This window comes from Eschrichtius robustus, chromosome 16, assembly GCF_028021215.1.
Source record: "Eschrichtius robustus isolate mEscRob2 chromosome 16, mEscRob2.pri, whole genome shotgun sequence".
Taxonomy (NCBI): Eukaryota; Metazoa; Chordata; class Mammalia; order Artiodactyla; family Eschrichtiidae; genus Eschrichtius; species Eschrichtius robustus.
The window spans coordinates 86,881,479-86,896,552 of NC_090839.1; the positions used below are offsets into that span (position 1 = coordinate 86,881,479).

At 42.4% G+C, this 15,074-nt stretch overlaps 1 protein-coding gene across 11 annotated transcripts; it reads right to left on the reverse strand.

The window, feature by feature from the left end:
- Window positions 1–911: 911 nt before the first annotated feature.
- ZNF655 (zinc finger protein 655) lies at window positions 912–14,319 on the reverse strand. 11 transcript variants are annotated; one of them, XM_068565876.1, is made up of 6 exons: window positions 14,234–14,319; window positions 13,092–13,234; window positions 11,789–11,874; window positions 11,265–11,391; window positions 5,197–5,301; window positions 912–4,691 (listed from the first exon to the last, which is right to left on the reverse strand). In XM_068565876.1, exons 2-6 carry the CDS (start codon window positions 13,225–13,227, stop codon window positions 3,298–3,300), a joined length of 1,848 nt encoding a protein of 615 aa, XP_068421977.1. In that variant the 5' UTR covers window positions 13,228–13,234; window positions 14,234–14,319; the 3' UTR covers window positions 912–3,297. The 11 variants fall into 11 exon arrangements, with proteins under 11 accessions (XP_068421977.1, XP_068421974.1, XP_068421976.1 ...); XM_068565873.1 differs by having other exon boundaries at window positions 13,092–13,254; XM_068565875.1 differs by lacking the exon at window positions 14,234–14,319 and adding an exon at window positions 14,031–14,217 and having other exon boundaries at window positions 13,092–13,254.
- Window positions 14,320–15,074: the final 755 nt, after the last annotated feature.

Consider the following 15,074-nt stretch of genomic DNA (forward strand, 5'->3'; position numbering starts at 1 on the left):
GGCAGAAGATGGGAATTCGGGAGATTTGACCTGTAGCCTGTCGTTGTCAAAATTGTCAAGCCTGTTTCAAAGGGTGGGGCGGGGGGGTTCTAACTAGCTCCCAGAAGACACTGGGATATTTTCTCCCAGCTTCCCAGAGAGCTCTGGGAGCATTTAGGATCAGCTGCAAACTAATGGTGAATCACTGGGCATGTAACAGGGAACAAAAACTATCAAAGAAAACGTCTCTTCTCTAGGTTCTGGGATGTGTCCGATACCAACATCACGATGATGGAAAGCTTTGGAGTGAAACAGCCCTGACTTTGAGCTTACTGTGTGACCCTACAGGTTTTTCAACCTCTCTACACCTCAGTTCCTCTATAAAACGGAGCTGGTTCCCTTGCAGAGTTGTTGTGAGGACTGTTTGAATATGTGCATATATACATACATGTGTACGTAGGTAGGTGGACAGATAGATAAAATTAGGTGTCCCAACTATTAGATTTCTTCTCTTCCCTCCCCCATCTTCAAGGCTAAAAAGACTAAGAACACAAACTATACTGGACCAATTAAGTATTAGCAAGCTTAAAGAGGCAAGTTACTTGCCCTCAAGGATTATTTTGGTTTCTCATTTTTTAAAATGTTTTTATTTATTTAAAAAACACATTCTGCCTAGCTCTACTGAAACCTCAAACTATTTACCCTTACTTTATGTGCCAAGAGCATCCCAACCGAATAACCCTTTAAACTGTAAACATTCAGACTTTATTCCAGAGGTCTGTGGAAGAGCAAGCTTTGTACCTGTACGAAGGAGAGTGATTTATCCCTGCTGTGAAGCAGGTTTCTAGAAGGAACTGAGTTGCAGCCAGGAAGGTGATTCTAAGATTCCCAAATGCTTCTGGCTGAGGACTTCAGATTTTATTTAAAACAGATTCTCAGAGTACCAAACACACCTTTATTCAAGTGGAAGTACAAAAGCACATTCCTAAACCAAATGTATACATGTGATTTTTACATTTTCTGCTATTTAGAGATTACTTAATCTTCTGTTTCATAATCACCGGAGGTGACTACCCGTGGTCTCTATCCATAGGGTATACATGTTCATAGACAGGAAAACGAAAACATGCATTTTTCATATGCTTTGCATTTAGATCAATTCATTTAGGTCCCTACCGTGCCCTGATGAGATCCTATGCTTGCTGATGGCTAAGAGGTAAAATACTGTGGTAGAACTACCCTAGAGGTTATTAGCCATAAGAGGCTTACAGAGTAAGCAATGAATTTTTATATATTTGTTGAGGATCCCTAGTGAATATTTTAACATATGAATTATGAAAGCCTCAATCGCTGGAATGACAACTAGAATTTTAAATAACACTTGTCTTATTCACAAAATATTTTGATGCTTAAGATGGAAAAATACAATAAAATGCTTTGATATCATCTAAAGAATCATGAACTCTTGCTAGGTGTTATGACAGTGATCCTGAACTCTGGAGCCAACATCTGTGCTCAGTTTCATCAATCAAAAAAAAAAAAAAATGTTATTTTATATGGCCTGTAGACTCTAGTAAAATACAAAAAATATGATGTGTAAACAATTCCAAACAGGTAATGAAAAACTGTAATGGTTAAATTTTACAGGCATATCTGCCATTCTTGAAATACTCTCTCTAAAGATATTACACAAGAACAACAATACCTTTGATGGAAGGCAGCATTCCCTTACGAAGATCTCTGATTTCTTAGTATATGTGCTTTACGTTTTGCCCTATCAAAAGCAGACTTGAGCATTCTGCTGGCCTTCAATGGACATATATAAAATAATTCTGAACCTAGACATGAAGAGTAGGTGCTGAATATAGCTAGGCTACCACCAGTCTTGTTGGCTTCCTAAGGTCTTTTTCATCTCTTTTAGAAGGCTGTGAATGCTAACACAGCTAAGAACCTGGGTGTCACTTGAAAATGCTGCCTGCCACAAACTCAGGGGAAACAGAATCCTTCATACTCATGGATGGACAGGGTGTGTAAATCCATTTCTTTTAAAGAAAGATACTTTGCATTAGGACAGAAGACACCAAAAAAGCAAGTAGGGGTGGCATACCTGCTGGTGTAAAGCTTAAAACTAGGAAACCATCATTGAAGGTGCTTAAGAGAATGGAGAAATCAATAGGAATCCAAATGTTACGGCTGGAAAGAAATAGGGTCCTCAGAAAACAGCAGGCCTGAGTCTGTTTTGGAGAGAACTTCAGCTGAGAACAGCAGAAAAAGCTAAATGAGAAACTTTCCAGAAGTTGACATGTTTTAACATTGGTGTATCAATGTATCTTAGGGAAGCTGTGAACAATAAGAACCAATTTCAGGAAAAATAAAAATGTTTATAGGCCACATTAAAATAAAAATAGCTTAAATGAGTTCCATAAATAAAGCATACATACCTACTTATAACACCCATTAAATAAAAGAATGCCACGAGAAAACAGAACTGCATTCATCAAGTCACCCCTCTGACTAGATTCTCCTGCAATGAAAAAGACTGGGACTATATATTAACGATTTCATATGCAAATAATAATTCTCCCTTCAATATTTTGATGTTGAATAAAGCCTGAAATATGGTGCTAAATGTTTCCACTTGCATTATATCAAATTCTGGTCTGGTGTGGATATTCTGATGATGAAAAAAGACTTGAACTCCTAGACTTGTCATTTACTATATACCCAAATGACTTCTCTTGGGTATGGATTCTTTGCTGAATGAGGGTTGGAATATGGCTGAATCCTCCCACACATACACATTTATTACATTCATAGGTATTCAGCATGAAATGAATTTGATGCTCACAAAGTAGTTTCTTTGACTGAAGGCTTTTTCACGTTTATAGGGTTTCTCTCTAGTGTGTATTCTTTTATGTCGACTAAGACTTGAACTCTGATTTTTCACATTCTTTGTATCTGTAGAGTTTCTCTCTAGTATGAATTCTCTGATGTCTAGAAAGGGCTGAGCTCTGATGGAAGATATTCTCACATGCATCACATTTATAGAATTTTATTCCAGTATGAATTCTCCAATGGTGACTAAGGTATGAAAATAGCATGAAGCATCTACCACCTTCAATGTATTTGTAGGTTTTCTCATTGGTATGGGTTTGCAGGTGTCAAAAGAGTTTAACACGGACTAACAGCTTTCCAATGTTCGTCACATTCAGAAGGTTTCTCTCTGGTGTGAATTCCCCAATGATGAATAAAGGTTGAGCTGGGACCGAATCCTTTACCACATTCAGGACACACACGATTTCTCCCTGGTGTGAACTCTCAGATGCTGAATGAGGCCTGAACTTGACTAAACGTCTCCCCACGTTCATCACATTCGTAAGGTTTCTCTTTGGTATGAATTCCTTGATGGTGGACAAGGTGTGCTCTCTGACTGAGGTTCTTTTCCCATGCATCACAATCAAAGCCTTTTTCTCTGGTGAGGACTTCCTGTTGCAGGACAAGATCTGAGCTATGGTTGAAATTATCCTGATAATCATTACACTCATAGGATTTCTCTTTCCTATGAATTTTGTGATGCTGAATAAGGCATGAGGTTTGACTGAAAGCTTTTCCACATTCATTACATTCATGTGGTTTCTCTCCTGTGTGAATTCTTTGATGCTGAATAAGGTGGGAATTCAATCTGAAGTCTTTTCCACATTCATTACATGTATAGGGCTTTTCTCTGAGACGAATTCCTTGATGCTTAATAAAGGTCAACCCACATTCGTTGTATTCATAGGACTTCTCTTCACAATGCACCTTCTGATGTTCAGCTAAGTGTGAGGTATGACAGAAGTCACTGCCACACACAGTACACTTACAAGGCACCTCTCTGTGAACTCTCTGATGTTGATTGAGGTGTACACTACGACTGAAGACTCTTTCACAAGTGCTACATTTATAAGATTTTGCTCTAGTGTGAATCTTCTTATGCTGAATTACGTCTGAGCTCTGACTACAGGATTTGTCAGACGCCTCACAGGATTTATCAGATGCTTCACATTTATAGGGTTTCTCTCTAGTGTGTATTCTTTTATGTCGACTAAGACTTGAACTCTGACTGAAAGATTTTTCACATTCTTTACATTTGTAGGGTTTCTCTCTAGTATGAATTCTCTGATGTCTAGAAAGGGCTGAGCTCTGATGGAAGATTTTCTCACATGCATCACATTTATAGGATTTCTCAGTGGCAGGAATGCTCTCACATTTATTAAGGTGGGAGAGTTCCATTAAACTTTCCTTATATTCATTACTCTGAAAATCCTGTGTTAGATTTATTTGTTCATGTTTACCAGCTGAATTCTGGTTGAGGCTCATGTCATACTTATCAATGTCATCAACATTCTGTATTCTAAGAACTCTCTGATCTGCATCAAGAGTTGAGTCCAGACTGAAGCTTTTTTCAGGTTCATTACGTTCACTGTTCTTCTCACTGGTGAAGGTTTTCTTACTGATTGTTATTTGCCTGAACTCTCTCTCCAGGAAGAGAAATTTCCTTAAGATTTCCTGAAGCCTTTCTAATCTGTCCTCAGTCTTATACACTTCTCTAGTCTCAGGAACTTGGGCAATATCCTTTTTGAGTCTTCCTACTCTCACTTTGTATGAATGTACTTCTTCTGGAATTTTCTGCTTAGGAATCAACAGCTTGTTTTCTTCTCTGGTCTCTCCATCTGATTCAATATATAAATAGAAAATGCAAATGTAATCTGTACCCTGTGCTTAGAAAAACAAAACTTAGAGAGGAGAAAACTAAATAATCTACAATCTACCAGGGTAAGAGAAGTTTATTTACTCTGAAACACAGGAACAAAATCTCAACAGCAGATGGAAGGGCATGAATAGGAGCAGTGAGATAGGATCCAAGTGGTCCAAGGTGTGGTAGAAATAGAGGGCAGGTTCAGCAGAGTAAGAAGATAACCAATTAAGGTGTTTCAATGGAGGTAACAGGGAACTAGCTCAACAGAATTATAGATAAGCAACTTGAACAGGGACCTAGTACAACTTACGGATAAGGGACGAAATAAGAGTTCATCAAAACTGAACGGAAAAGGAAAGAGCTCTCCATTCTGGGATACAGACAGAGCTCTTCATTGACTGCCAAAGCAGCTACAGCTTGGCTCAACAACTAGACTTTATTTCCCTACTAATTCATCTGATTGATTCTGCCTTACTCACCTGAGCAGTCATCTCTTAAGACTTCTCTATTCTTAGTTTCCAGATCAAAGACCTGTAGATCTTGTTCCAGCTGGGAGATCCCATCAGGCTTGGAAATTGGAAATCCTGCTCACAGAGAAGGAAATGGGATGTGGCAATTTATCCCCAGATACTACACCAGCCACTTTTTCTCTTAATTAATGGCTAATGGAGAGAGAAAGTAAATTCTTAGAAGACATTAGGAAGGCCTGGAGAGTGAGAAGGCCAAAGACCTTCTACAGGGAGTTCATATTTGTGCTCTAGAAAGAGGTGTGCTAAGGGGCAAGTTGATGACTTTTGGGAGCATAAGTATTCACTTAGACATACTCAGGGAATTTGGCATGAGTGTGTACCTGTCTTCACAGAAATTATCATTATCACTCCTCATCTGTTGCCTACAGATTACTCTTTGTATTAGACCTGGCCTACAAGTATTAGACCTGGTCAAAATGGAGGTCATCAAAATACAACTCTGCTGGACTGGAGAAAGGTGAATTCTCAAGCACCTGTTGTGTGGTGAGCTAAACTGTAGCAACAGAATCAGTGAAGGCTGAAAAAATATTCCAAGGACCAATCTCAAGAAACAATTCATTTCAGGGCACATGAGGAAACAAATAATAATATGACACATCCTTACCCCTTAGGAGCGTATACTCTTGTTTATTCAACAAACATTTATGGGGTGCCTCCTATATGCAAAGTATGTAGGAGATAAAGAGCCCAAGCAGATAAGGTCCATCCCCTCAAGGACCTTACACTCTAACTGCAGAGACAGATATAAACAACTTACTGTAATATGATACAGTGAGGAAGATGCAATAAAAGTGCATTTTCACACAAAATGGTCTTTCTCTGGCTTGCATAATGGACTGCTAGGATCTCATCTCTTTTAAAGCAAAAGCAAGAGGCAGTCTGCTTCTGAGGCGGGGCAGAACTATTACAGTATCAAAGGGGCAGTTTTTACACATATTCAGCCCATAAAGCTTCTAGTAGCACACATACAAGGTCTAGCTCAAGGCCCTCATCTCCAAAAGCCTTTCTCTCCACTTACTGAATGTCTACAAAATGTATTATGTGTTCCTCTTATCCTGCCATGTCTCTACATAATGAAGTTTACAGATTTTTTAAAACTGTTTTCAGGTATTATCACCCCTACCTGATTTATAAACTCTTTGATAGCAGGGACCATGTACCTTGTATCTTGCACTTCTTTTCATTCATTTATTTAAGAGCTACTCATTGAGTGCCAATTTTGTGCCCAAGTGTCAACAGATAATCAATGTTTTAAAAAGGGCTCTGGGCCTGAAAAGTATGATAAACCAATAGTTGTCCTATGGGATTCCACGTGACAGCTTAAGAGCAGGGAGATCAGAACAGATATAAAAAAGGCATTTACTGTGTTTCTGAATTCCTGTTGGGCATAAATAGAGCCAATTCTCTTTTTGGACACATTTTAGTTAAGGTCCTCCATGTCAAATGAAATAGTTTTGCAAGTTTAAAAAAAGTTAGTATGGCATGACACAGCAACTACTCTGCTCAGAATTCTGATAACATAATTTGCAACTTTTGACAGATATTTATTAAGGTGTTTCTAAGTATTTGATAGTTGAATTTTGGTTATTTACTCTATATCTACACTTAAATCACTTACACACAACAAAAAAGATCATCTTCTTGTTGGATTAGGGGTTTGATTTTAGACACATGTTTAAGGTAACACAGGAAGGTATAGAGAGAATGCCTAGCAGGCAGTTAAGAGATACAAGACTGCAGTTTAGAAGAGAGAACGGGATTTAAGATACAGACTTAAAGTCACTTGTATTATCAAAATATTAAGCTAAGATTCACTAAGCATTTGGTAGGTGCAAAGTACCACACCGAGAGCTTTATAAGCTTTCACTCACTTAATACTCACCATACCTTCAGGAGATAGGAATTATTACTGTACCAATTTTACAAATGGGAAAACTAAGATTCAGAGAGGTTAAGAACATTGCCCAAGGTCATGATAACTGGTGAAGCTGGGGCTCAAACAGACAGTCTTATTTCAGAAACCGGCTTTTAAATAATCTACTAGTAAAAAATAATGACTGTGAATGAAATCCATCCCTTCCTCTAAATATGTACAGAAAGAGAACAGAAGACCAACATAGTGACAATGGAGCAAAAGGTGAAAATAATAAAAAGAACAGAGAAACAGTAATTAGAACAATACATGGAGAGCCAGGATCCAACAGATTTAGAATCATGACGTTTAATTAAAAGGGACCTGAGAGAACATTTAGTGTCAAAGGAATGAAAATCTCTTCGTAATAGGCACAGCCTGAGCAACATTCAATCTGAGAAAACTCCATTATAAACAAACAATTTGAACACTCTCCTGAAATCTTTGTCTGTATTAAGAAATCTGGTCCATAGCTCCCACCACTTGCTGCCCCTTCAGAAAGAACATGTAAGTAACCAGCACAAGCCAGGTGCTTACGCACATAACCTGATTTAAGCCTTGACACAACCCAGGAAGCAGACATTATATTTTGTTTTATAGATGAAAACGTCATTATAATCGGTTTAAATAATCTGCTCAGTCACAGATGGTAAATGGAACCCACAGTTAATATTCTTTCCAATCTATACTAAGGGTCACAGAAAGCATTAAAGCAGGTTTTCTCACCACTGGCCTGAATGCCTTTTTCCTAGATTTAAGTCAAAAATCTATGCTTTCAAAATATGCATTTTTCCTATCGAAATTTGAAATTTTTCCTATCTAAAATTAATTTTTTATTAAAACATTTTGATTTTTAAAATTGAAACCTTGACAGTTTTCTAATTAGATTTATTTTTAACTTAATCTGATATTTAAAAATAACATTTAAAATTCACCTCATTGCTTGTTGCCTATACCAGTGCTGTGCTAAGATTTTAGCCATCTGAAAGCTTCATGCTTTTTTTCCTGGTCCTTAATAAACACACAAATAAAATCTCTCCTTAGCAATATTGTTCCTGTGTAGATACCTATTATAATGGAATGTATCCTTTAACAATTTTACTTTTTCTTGAACGTATGCCCTTTCTGCTCCCAAACTGTACAACCTCATGCCTGTCTGTCCAATTTATTGTGGCCATTTTAAATTACCATCATAGTACAGAGCCATAAAAATATAAAAAAACACTATATGTGGCTGGACTAACTGTCCTAAGGCACAAAACAGTGAAAAAGCATGGGCTTCAGAGTCAGATCTGAGTCCATAGCCTAGCTTTGACCCTGGATGGATCACTTAACTCCTCTTAGCCTCGGGTATAAAACAGAATAATACCTGCTCACAGGGTTATGGTAAGGATTAAATGAGATATACGTTAAGTACTTAGTAACATACTGGTTGCTCAGTAGTGAACTGTGGTAGTGAAAGACATTCTATACAAAATCATTTTTGCCCTCACGACATCAACTTCAAAAAGCAAGGGGTATGTGCCAAACATTCCTGATTTATCAGCTCACTCACCATCCAGTGGAGTTCTGGGAAGCAGCTTTCTAATGCTGTCACCTAACAGGGCACCTGCCACACTGCCCCATGTGAAGTGTAATCCAAGCTTTTTTCCCATTCTTATTATTCTCCAGCACTAAGTCACAGATAACTTCCCTTTGGGTATGACCCCCAAGCCAGTAATTCACTCACTGGCAATAGTATATGCTTCTTTTTAGATTTGGTAATGAAAATTTTTACCTACTTTTTAATTCTTTTACTCTGTTCATACTCTGTATATTTATTACTGTGTAGTGGAAGCACTTAACCAAAAGACCAAAGTTCTGATATCTGTGACAAATACAACTCAGAGCTACTATCATGGGAAAAAGATATGAACTGGAAAACAGGGCTGCTAAATGAGAGACTGAATTATAAAGTCCTTATTTTACAACACCAAACATTAAGCTAAGTTAACTAAGTATATAAACTTAAATTTCAGGTGGAGTTTGCTGAACCCCCAAATATGAAAATTACTTCCTAAAGATTGTAAAAAATAATTACTAAGGAGAGGCTGCTGATTTGGTCACAAAAACAAGTTGAGTAGGAGGGCTTCTTTTACATAATTGTGCCCAGCATGTGTGAGTGTGCATATGTGTCCTGTGTATGTGCAGAGATGACAGAGGAAATGGGATAAAATTCAGTCTAATAGTATGCTGTGCTGTTAGGCTGATTGAACTACTAAGAAGTTTCTTTACTCCAAAAAGTAGACAGGTTAACTGTTGGAAAGTATGTAATTATTAGATATTAACAGTAGTTTACAATTACATATCACTTTACAATTTACAAGTTGTTGAATATACATTCAATTTGACAGCCTGAAGGAAAGACAGCCTTTCCGCTCCATCGAGGAAAAGCTAAGGAACACTTGATCAGGAAAGGTCATATAAACGCATCAATCTGTACAGCCCCACAAAGAATAAACGGGACGAAGGCAGGACCCTGGAGGGGGCCACAGGGATTTAAAGGAAGCAAAAGACTAGAACGTTAGAAAGGCCCAGGGGTCTCAGGAGATTTAGGCAACAGAAGGGGCAGGTCATGTTCACTACAGAAAAGGAGGGGCACACAGTGTATGTTCCACAGTCTAAAATAACATGAAAAGATCATAACCGAAGAGCTGGAGTCGAACTTTGTGGTTTCTGAGAACACAAGTCGATGACCACCAACCATGGCTTCTGATTGAACTCAGAATTCAGGGTTCAAAATTCTGGTTGCAACGGAGGGCTTCCTTGGCCCTTTGAAATTTATCAAAGGTCATCTGAGGAGCTGCAATTTTACATGGTGGTGGCATCCTGAGAAGCATCTACTCCATCAATCAAGTGCAATATCTCATAATCGTGGAAAAGGAGTTTCCGAGCGGGGGCGAGCACTATCGATGGGAAGCCGATACCTGGGCCACCTCTTGGAGATTCCTGCTGAAAGGACTGCAAGAGTTTCTCCAGAGAAAGCACTTGCCTGGGTATGACTCAGGGCCGGGCAGGAATTCACACTATGAATCCGGGTGGTGGGAAGGCGGAGAAGTATGCCTACGAAGATCAAAGAGCCAGGAATGGAAAACACACTAAAAACCTTCCCAGTGGGCAGGCTGCCTCCCCACAGATAAGAAGACCTCTTTAATCCTGAGTGTAATCAAGGAGACAAAACAACACCCTGGATGCCACCAGCACAGGCAAAGCAAAAAAGAGTTAAAAAAAAAAAAAAAAGAGAGAGAGAGAGAAAGAGAAAAGAAAAAGTATGATTAAGTACATACATACATAACAAAGAAAAGAGCAGCAGAGACAGGCAAAAAAAGAAAGAGGAGCAATGCTCACACCGAGGGGGATGCCGACAACTCCCGCCGCTCCTTCCCTACAGCACCACAGGTCGCCTAATCTCAGCTGCCAACTGCACCATCCAGATGGCAAAGGAGAGACTCGGTCTAAGTCTGAGACTTCTGCGGCTCGGGCGAGGTTACGCAGGATTACCTTCTGGGTGACTCACTGAAATGTACTCGCAGTGAGTCATGCCTTGAAATCAAGTCTCTTAAATTCTGCCTACTTGCAGATGAATTTAGGGATCTTAAGAGGTGAGGGATTATTCAACAAAGACTTTAGCCTATCTTAAAAAAAAAAAAAAAAAAAGGCATTTCTTCTTCTGAGAAAAATGGGAAACTCTCAGATACAGGGGCACTGAATTACCAGGAAGGAAAGTGTCTGGTTGTGGTTTGGGAGGCCCTAGAGTCTCTCTCATAAAAAAGGAAAAGACAGGGAAAGTGAGAACTTGCAAGGCACCAGCAAGTTTCCCTTTTCTAACAGGGAACAGATGCCCCACAAAAGCAAGAAACATTAACTGAAGTTAAGGAGTAGAATGTCTCCTCTTGAAACCCCCAAAGGAAACCCACTCCCAGAGGAGACGACCTGAAAGGAGGAGGAATCGGAGGTTCCACGACCGGGGATTTGAGCCACGCTCAGAGACCTCACGCCTACTCAAAAACAAGGAAGTAAAGAAATCCTAAGCGGTAAACTGAATAATAAGAAAGGCAATCCTTACCCAGTGAGACCAGGTTCCCATAATTCTCTAACATCACTTCTCTGTAGAGAGCCCTCTGAACAGGGTCCAGGCATCCCCATTCCTCTCGAGTAAGGTGCACAGCCACATCCTCGAATGTCACAAACTCCTGAAATAACACAGCCTGGCTGCTCTGGGGAAGGAGGCCACCACAGCATCATGGCCAGAGAATGAAGGAGATGACACAGAGGGTCTGCAGGGTGCATTTATGTTGGAAAGGAGGGAGAACAGAGCAGAATCTAGGGAATAGGTTCCACAACGCTTTAACATCTAATAAGCGCCCATGACAGCACCAAGGATAAAGGAAGTGTTTGCTGGTGGTATTGGGGAGATGGAAAGGTGGTTTCTGTGAAGTCCAGGTCTCTGAAGATGATCAGCACCCAACCTGGGGTCTGCTATTAAAAAAAAAAAAAATTCAGGCAAGGTTTATGGATGGGATGAGGAAAGGACCGCACTCAATCAGCAGCAATAGTCCCTGAGGAAAAGCAGAGGGTTCCTCAGCTCACCTGGTACCTGGCTGTCAGGAGCGCAGCTGCCTGGTCTCCTGGGCTTCCCTCGTGGGGAAGAGCAGGCACCTGGGGGACAGGTGGAGCTGAGGGACGAGAAAGGAGCCAAGAGTGAGAGCAGCCCTTCCCCAGGGCTCCCTTACGACAGAGAGAGTCAGTGGGACCCTTCCTCACATCAACATTACGGCAAAACCAACGAACATTTATCGGGTATTGACCATGTTCTGCACCTTCTCAGCACCTGCATGCCCTCCTTACACATGCTTGGACCCGTGATACAGGATTTTATTATGAAATCTCATATTGTACATTATCCCCACGACATGACATACCTCTAACAGAAGGGTAAGCACTGTTACCCGTTTTGCAAACGGGCAAAGCAAAGCATAAAGATTTGCAGTGACTCATCCAGAGCCATAGTTATTTAGTAGACTTCTGACGCTCTCCCAGACACTGTTCTGTAAACTTCATTAAGCCTTTCTTTTGAGACTGGGCACTGTCTCTGCAACCAGTGTGTAAGGCCCTCAAGGATAAGGAATGGTCATCTGTTTCCTCATAATCCTTTCCACACTCTCACAACGCTCCACAGCACTCTACGCACCGTGGCACTCGGCTGGTGTTCCTGACACACAAGTTATTTCAGGCACTGCAGTCGGCCACCAGTAATCTCATACAAACTTCATACACGACAAAGGCCGTACAAGACAGATCAACCTCTCTATATAATACATACAAATGTTATTCTGCGGTCAACATGTGATATGTATACATTGTTATTGTATGGTCAATGTGTGATATGTATACATGGGGCTCAACCAAGGAATTAGATGATTGTTTTCTTGATCAAAATTAGATTAGTCACGAACGCTGCAGTTGCAACAGAATGGCAGCTGGCAAAGCATAAAAGATCAAGGAGGGAAGAAACTAAGTTAAGGGAACAGGGGGGAGGGACAGGCCCTAAATCTAAGAGGAAGTGAAAGCAAGGCAAGGGCGGTGAGGTGCAGCAAAAGCAGCATTTCTTAGAAATTATTCTGAATGTGGTAACTGGGATGAAGTGAAAGCTGCACGAAGGAAAAACAGCCAGGGCAGAGGGAGCGAAGACCACTCGGCCTATTAAAGAAGGACAGGCTGACCTCAACAGAGGGACCCAGACCAGGACCTAACCGAGTCACGTCTGTGCCGCCCTTCAAGACCTCCCTCTAGGGACCACTCTCTCACTGAAATCCCTGGCCTCTCTCACGCCAGGCCCAGGAGCCCCTCTGCACGCCCATCCTCCTGGATGGAAGTGCTGTCTCCGCCTTACCCCCAGTGAGTCCCTGTTCCATGTCGGTGTCCTGCACGAACTGAGGCTCTGGGGACAGACCCTCAGAGTGGGTCTCCAAAGGCTGAAACTGGACCCTTGGAGATCCTGCTGCTTCCTGGGCCGATATTTCCTCCATCCCTGTTCTGGAGAACAATGACCATCACTGTGGGGGTGAGATTAGGAGAAATTATTGTAACAAGTTAAAAAACAGCCCGTCATCTTACATCCTCAGGACTTAGCAAAGTATCTTGCACGCTGTAGACACAATGAAAATAGTTAATGATGATTAACCACCTAAAATAAACAGCAGGAAGAAAAACGGACATTATTCACTTTCAGATATTTAAGAACCAACTCAAATGGTCCAAGTATGCTGGTTTATTTGAACTCCACTAATCCAGAATTTGTGGAATTTTTTTTAATCAAGGAAACACAATTTAATAGCCTAAAATTTTCTGTGTCAATTGAAAATACTTGACATTTACAAACTTCTTTCAAGGCTCAGGTACGCACCCAAGGAAATATACTAGTTCCGATTACTCGTTATTTTTTTAAAGCAGGCCCCGAAGAATTTTTTGGTAAACACTCTGTCAGCCCACTCTGAATTACTGAATGGCCTTGACCGATAACCAAATTCCACTCTGAGGGGGGGGTCAGACCCTTCGATAACTCAGACCAGGTGGGCAGGCCTTTCCCACAGTCCTGACAGTAAGCCAGGGAAGGGCTGCGACTCGAACACGTCTGACTGGTTGTCCTTCACACCCAAGGACGCGGCAGCGCTCCGTCCCCTTTCCACACCCTCAGAAAGGGCCCTCGCGCCCGGCCCTCAGAAGGCCTCGCCCGGCGCTGCCCTCCTCCCACTTCCCTGCTAGGTCAAGACACTGTCCCAAAAGGGCGAAGCGGGCCCCAGAAACCCAGCTCACAGCAGGGCACGGTCACCGGGTCCTGACGCCGGGGCCCTCCGTCCGCGGGGTGTCGGGGCGAACCCTGACTGAAGAGAAACGGGCCCTCGCACCCCGGCCCCGCGCGCTCCTGGGGACGGGAACCGCAGTCAGCCGGGGACGGGAGACTCCTCCTCCTCCCCGGGAGGCTAAACAAGAGGCCGACCCACCCCGACCCCAGAACGCCTTCCGGAGACTCACCAAGCGGAGGGGCGGGCCAGGCGGCCGTCCGGTCGCGGACACCCAGGCTCGCGGTGCCACCACAGCCTTTCGGGGATCGCTCTAGGGCGCTCGGAGGCCGGCGCTTCTCTGTGGTACTTCCGGAGGCGGAGTCCGATGGCTGGGGGCAGGGCGGGCCCCGGATGAGCGGGTGGCAGTCGCTAAGGCTCGTTTGCGAGGCTTTTCCGTCCACGTCCTTCTGCCGGTCTCACCCTCTCTGCTGACCCCCGCTGGCCGCTCTGTAGCCAGTACATCGGTAGTGACCGCGACAGCCCCGGACTTGGGAAGGCGGCCCCGCTCTCCCTTCCCCGGCTCCAGCCAACCTTCGAGACTCCCTGCGGGGTGGTGGCTCTTCCGCGGGGGTGCGTGTCGGGGAGGAGGACGAAATGTCCAACCTAGTGGTCCGACCTCCATGAGTCAGCCATTCGGGAACTAGCACAGGGGTACAAAATACGCTGATTACAGCCAGGGTTGAAGGCGCTTCGGTTATATGAGAACCTCAGAAAATCATCGGATCGAAACATAATACGGTTCTTGGGGGACGGTGGGGGCATTGAGCAAGTTGGAGTGGAAGAGAGACTGGAAAAGAGCTGTGTTCCTGGTGGAAGGACGGGACTCTGCAGAAGGAGGGATGGATAAAGCACGGTGCACGTGGAGAGGCAGGCCCAGGGCTAGCACAGAAGCCCCTAGGGCATTAGGACCTCCTGCATCCTTAGAGAATGTGATGTCCTGTGGTGGGACTAGGTCCGCCAGGGACTGGCAAGTCGACTAAAGGATCAAAACAGTGATTTGGAAGGGACTTTAGCTACTATTCCTTTGTTTA

Coding starts and splice junctions, on each gene's coding strand:
- ZNF655 (XM_068565876.1), bottom strand. CDS start 13,227: ATGGAGGAAATATCGGCCCAGGAAGCAGCAGGATCTCCAAGGGTCCAG. Junction 11,392..11,788: donor TCCTGACAGCCAGGTACCAG/GTGAGCTGAGGA, acceptor GTGTTATTTCAG/GAGTTTGTGACATTCGAGGA. Junction 4,692..5,196: donor CTTAAGAGATGACTGCTCAG/GTGAGTAAGGCA, acceptor ATATTGAATCAG/ATGGAGAGACCAGAGAAGAA.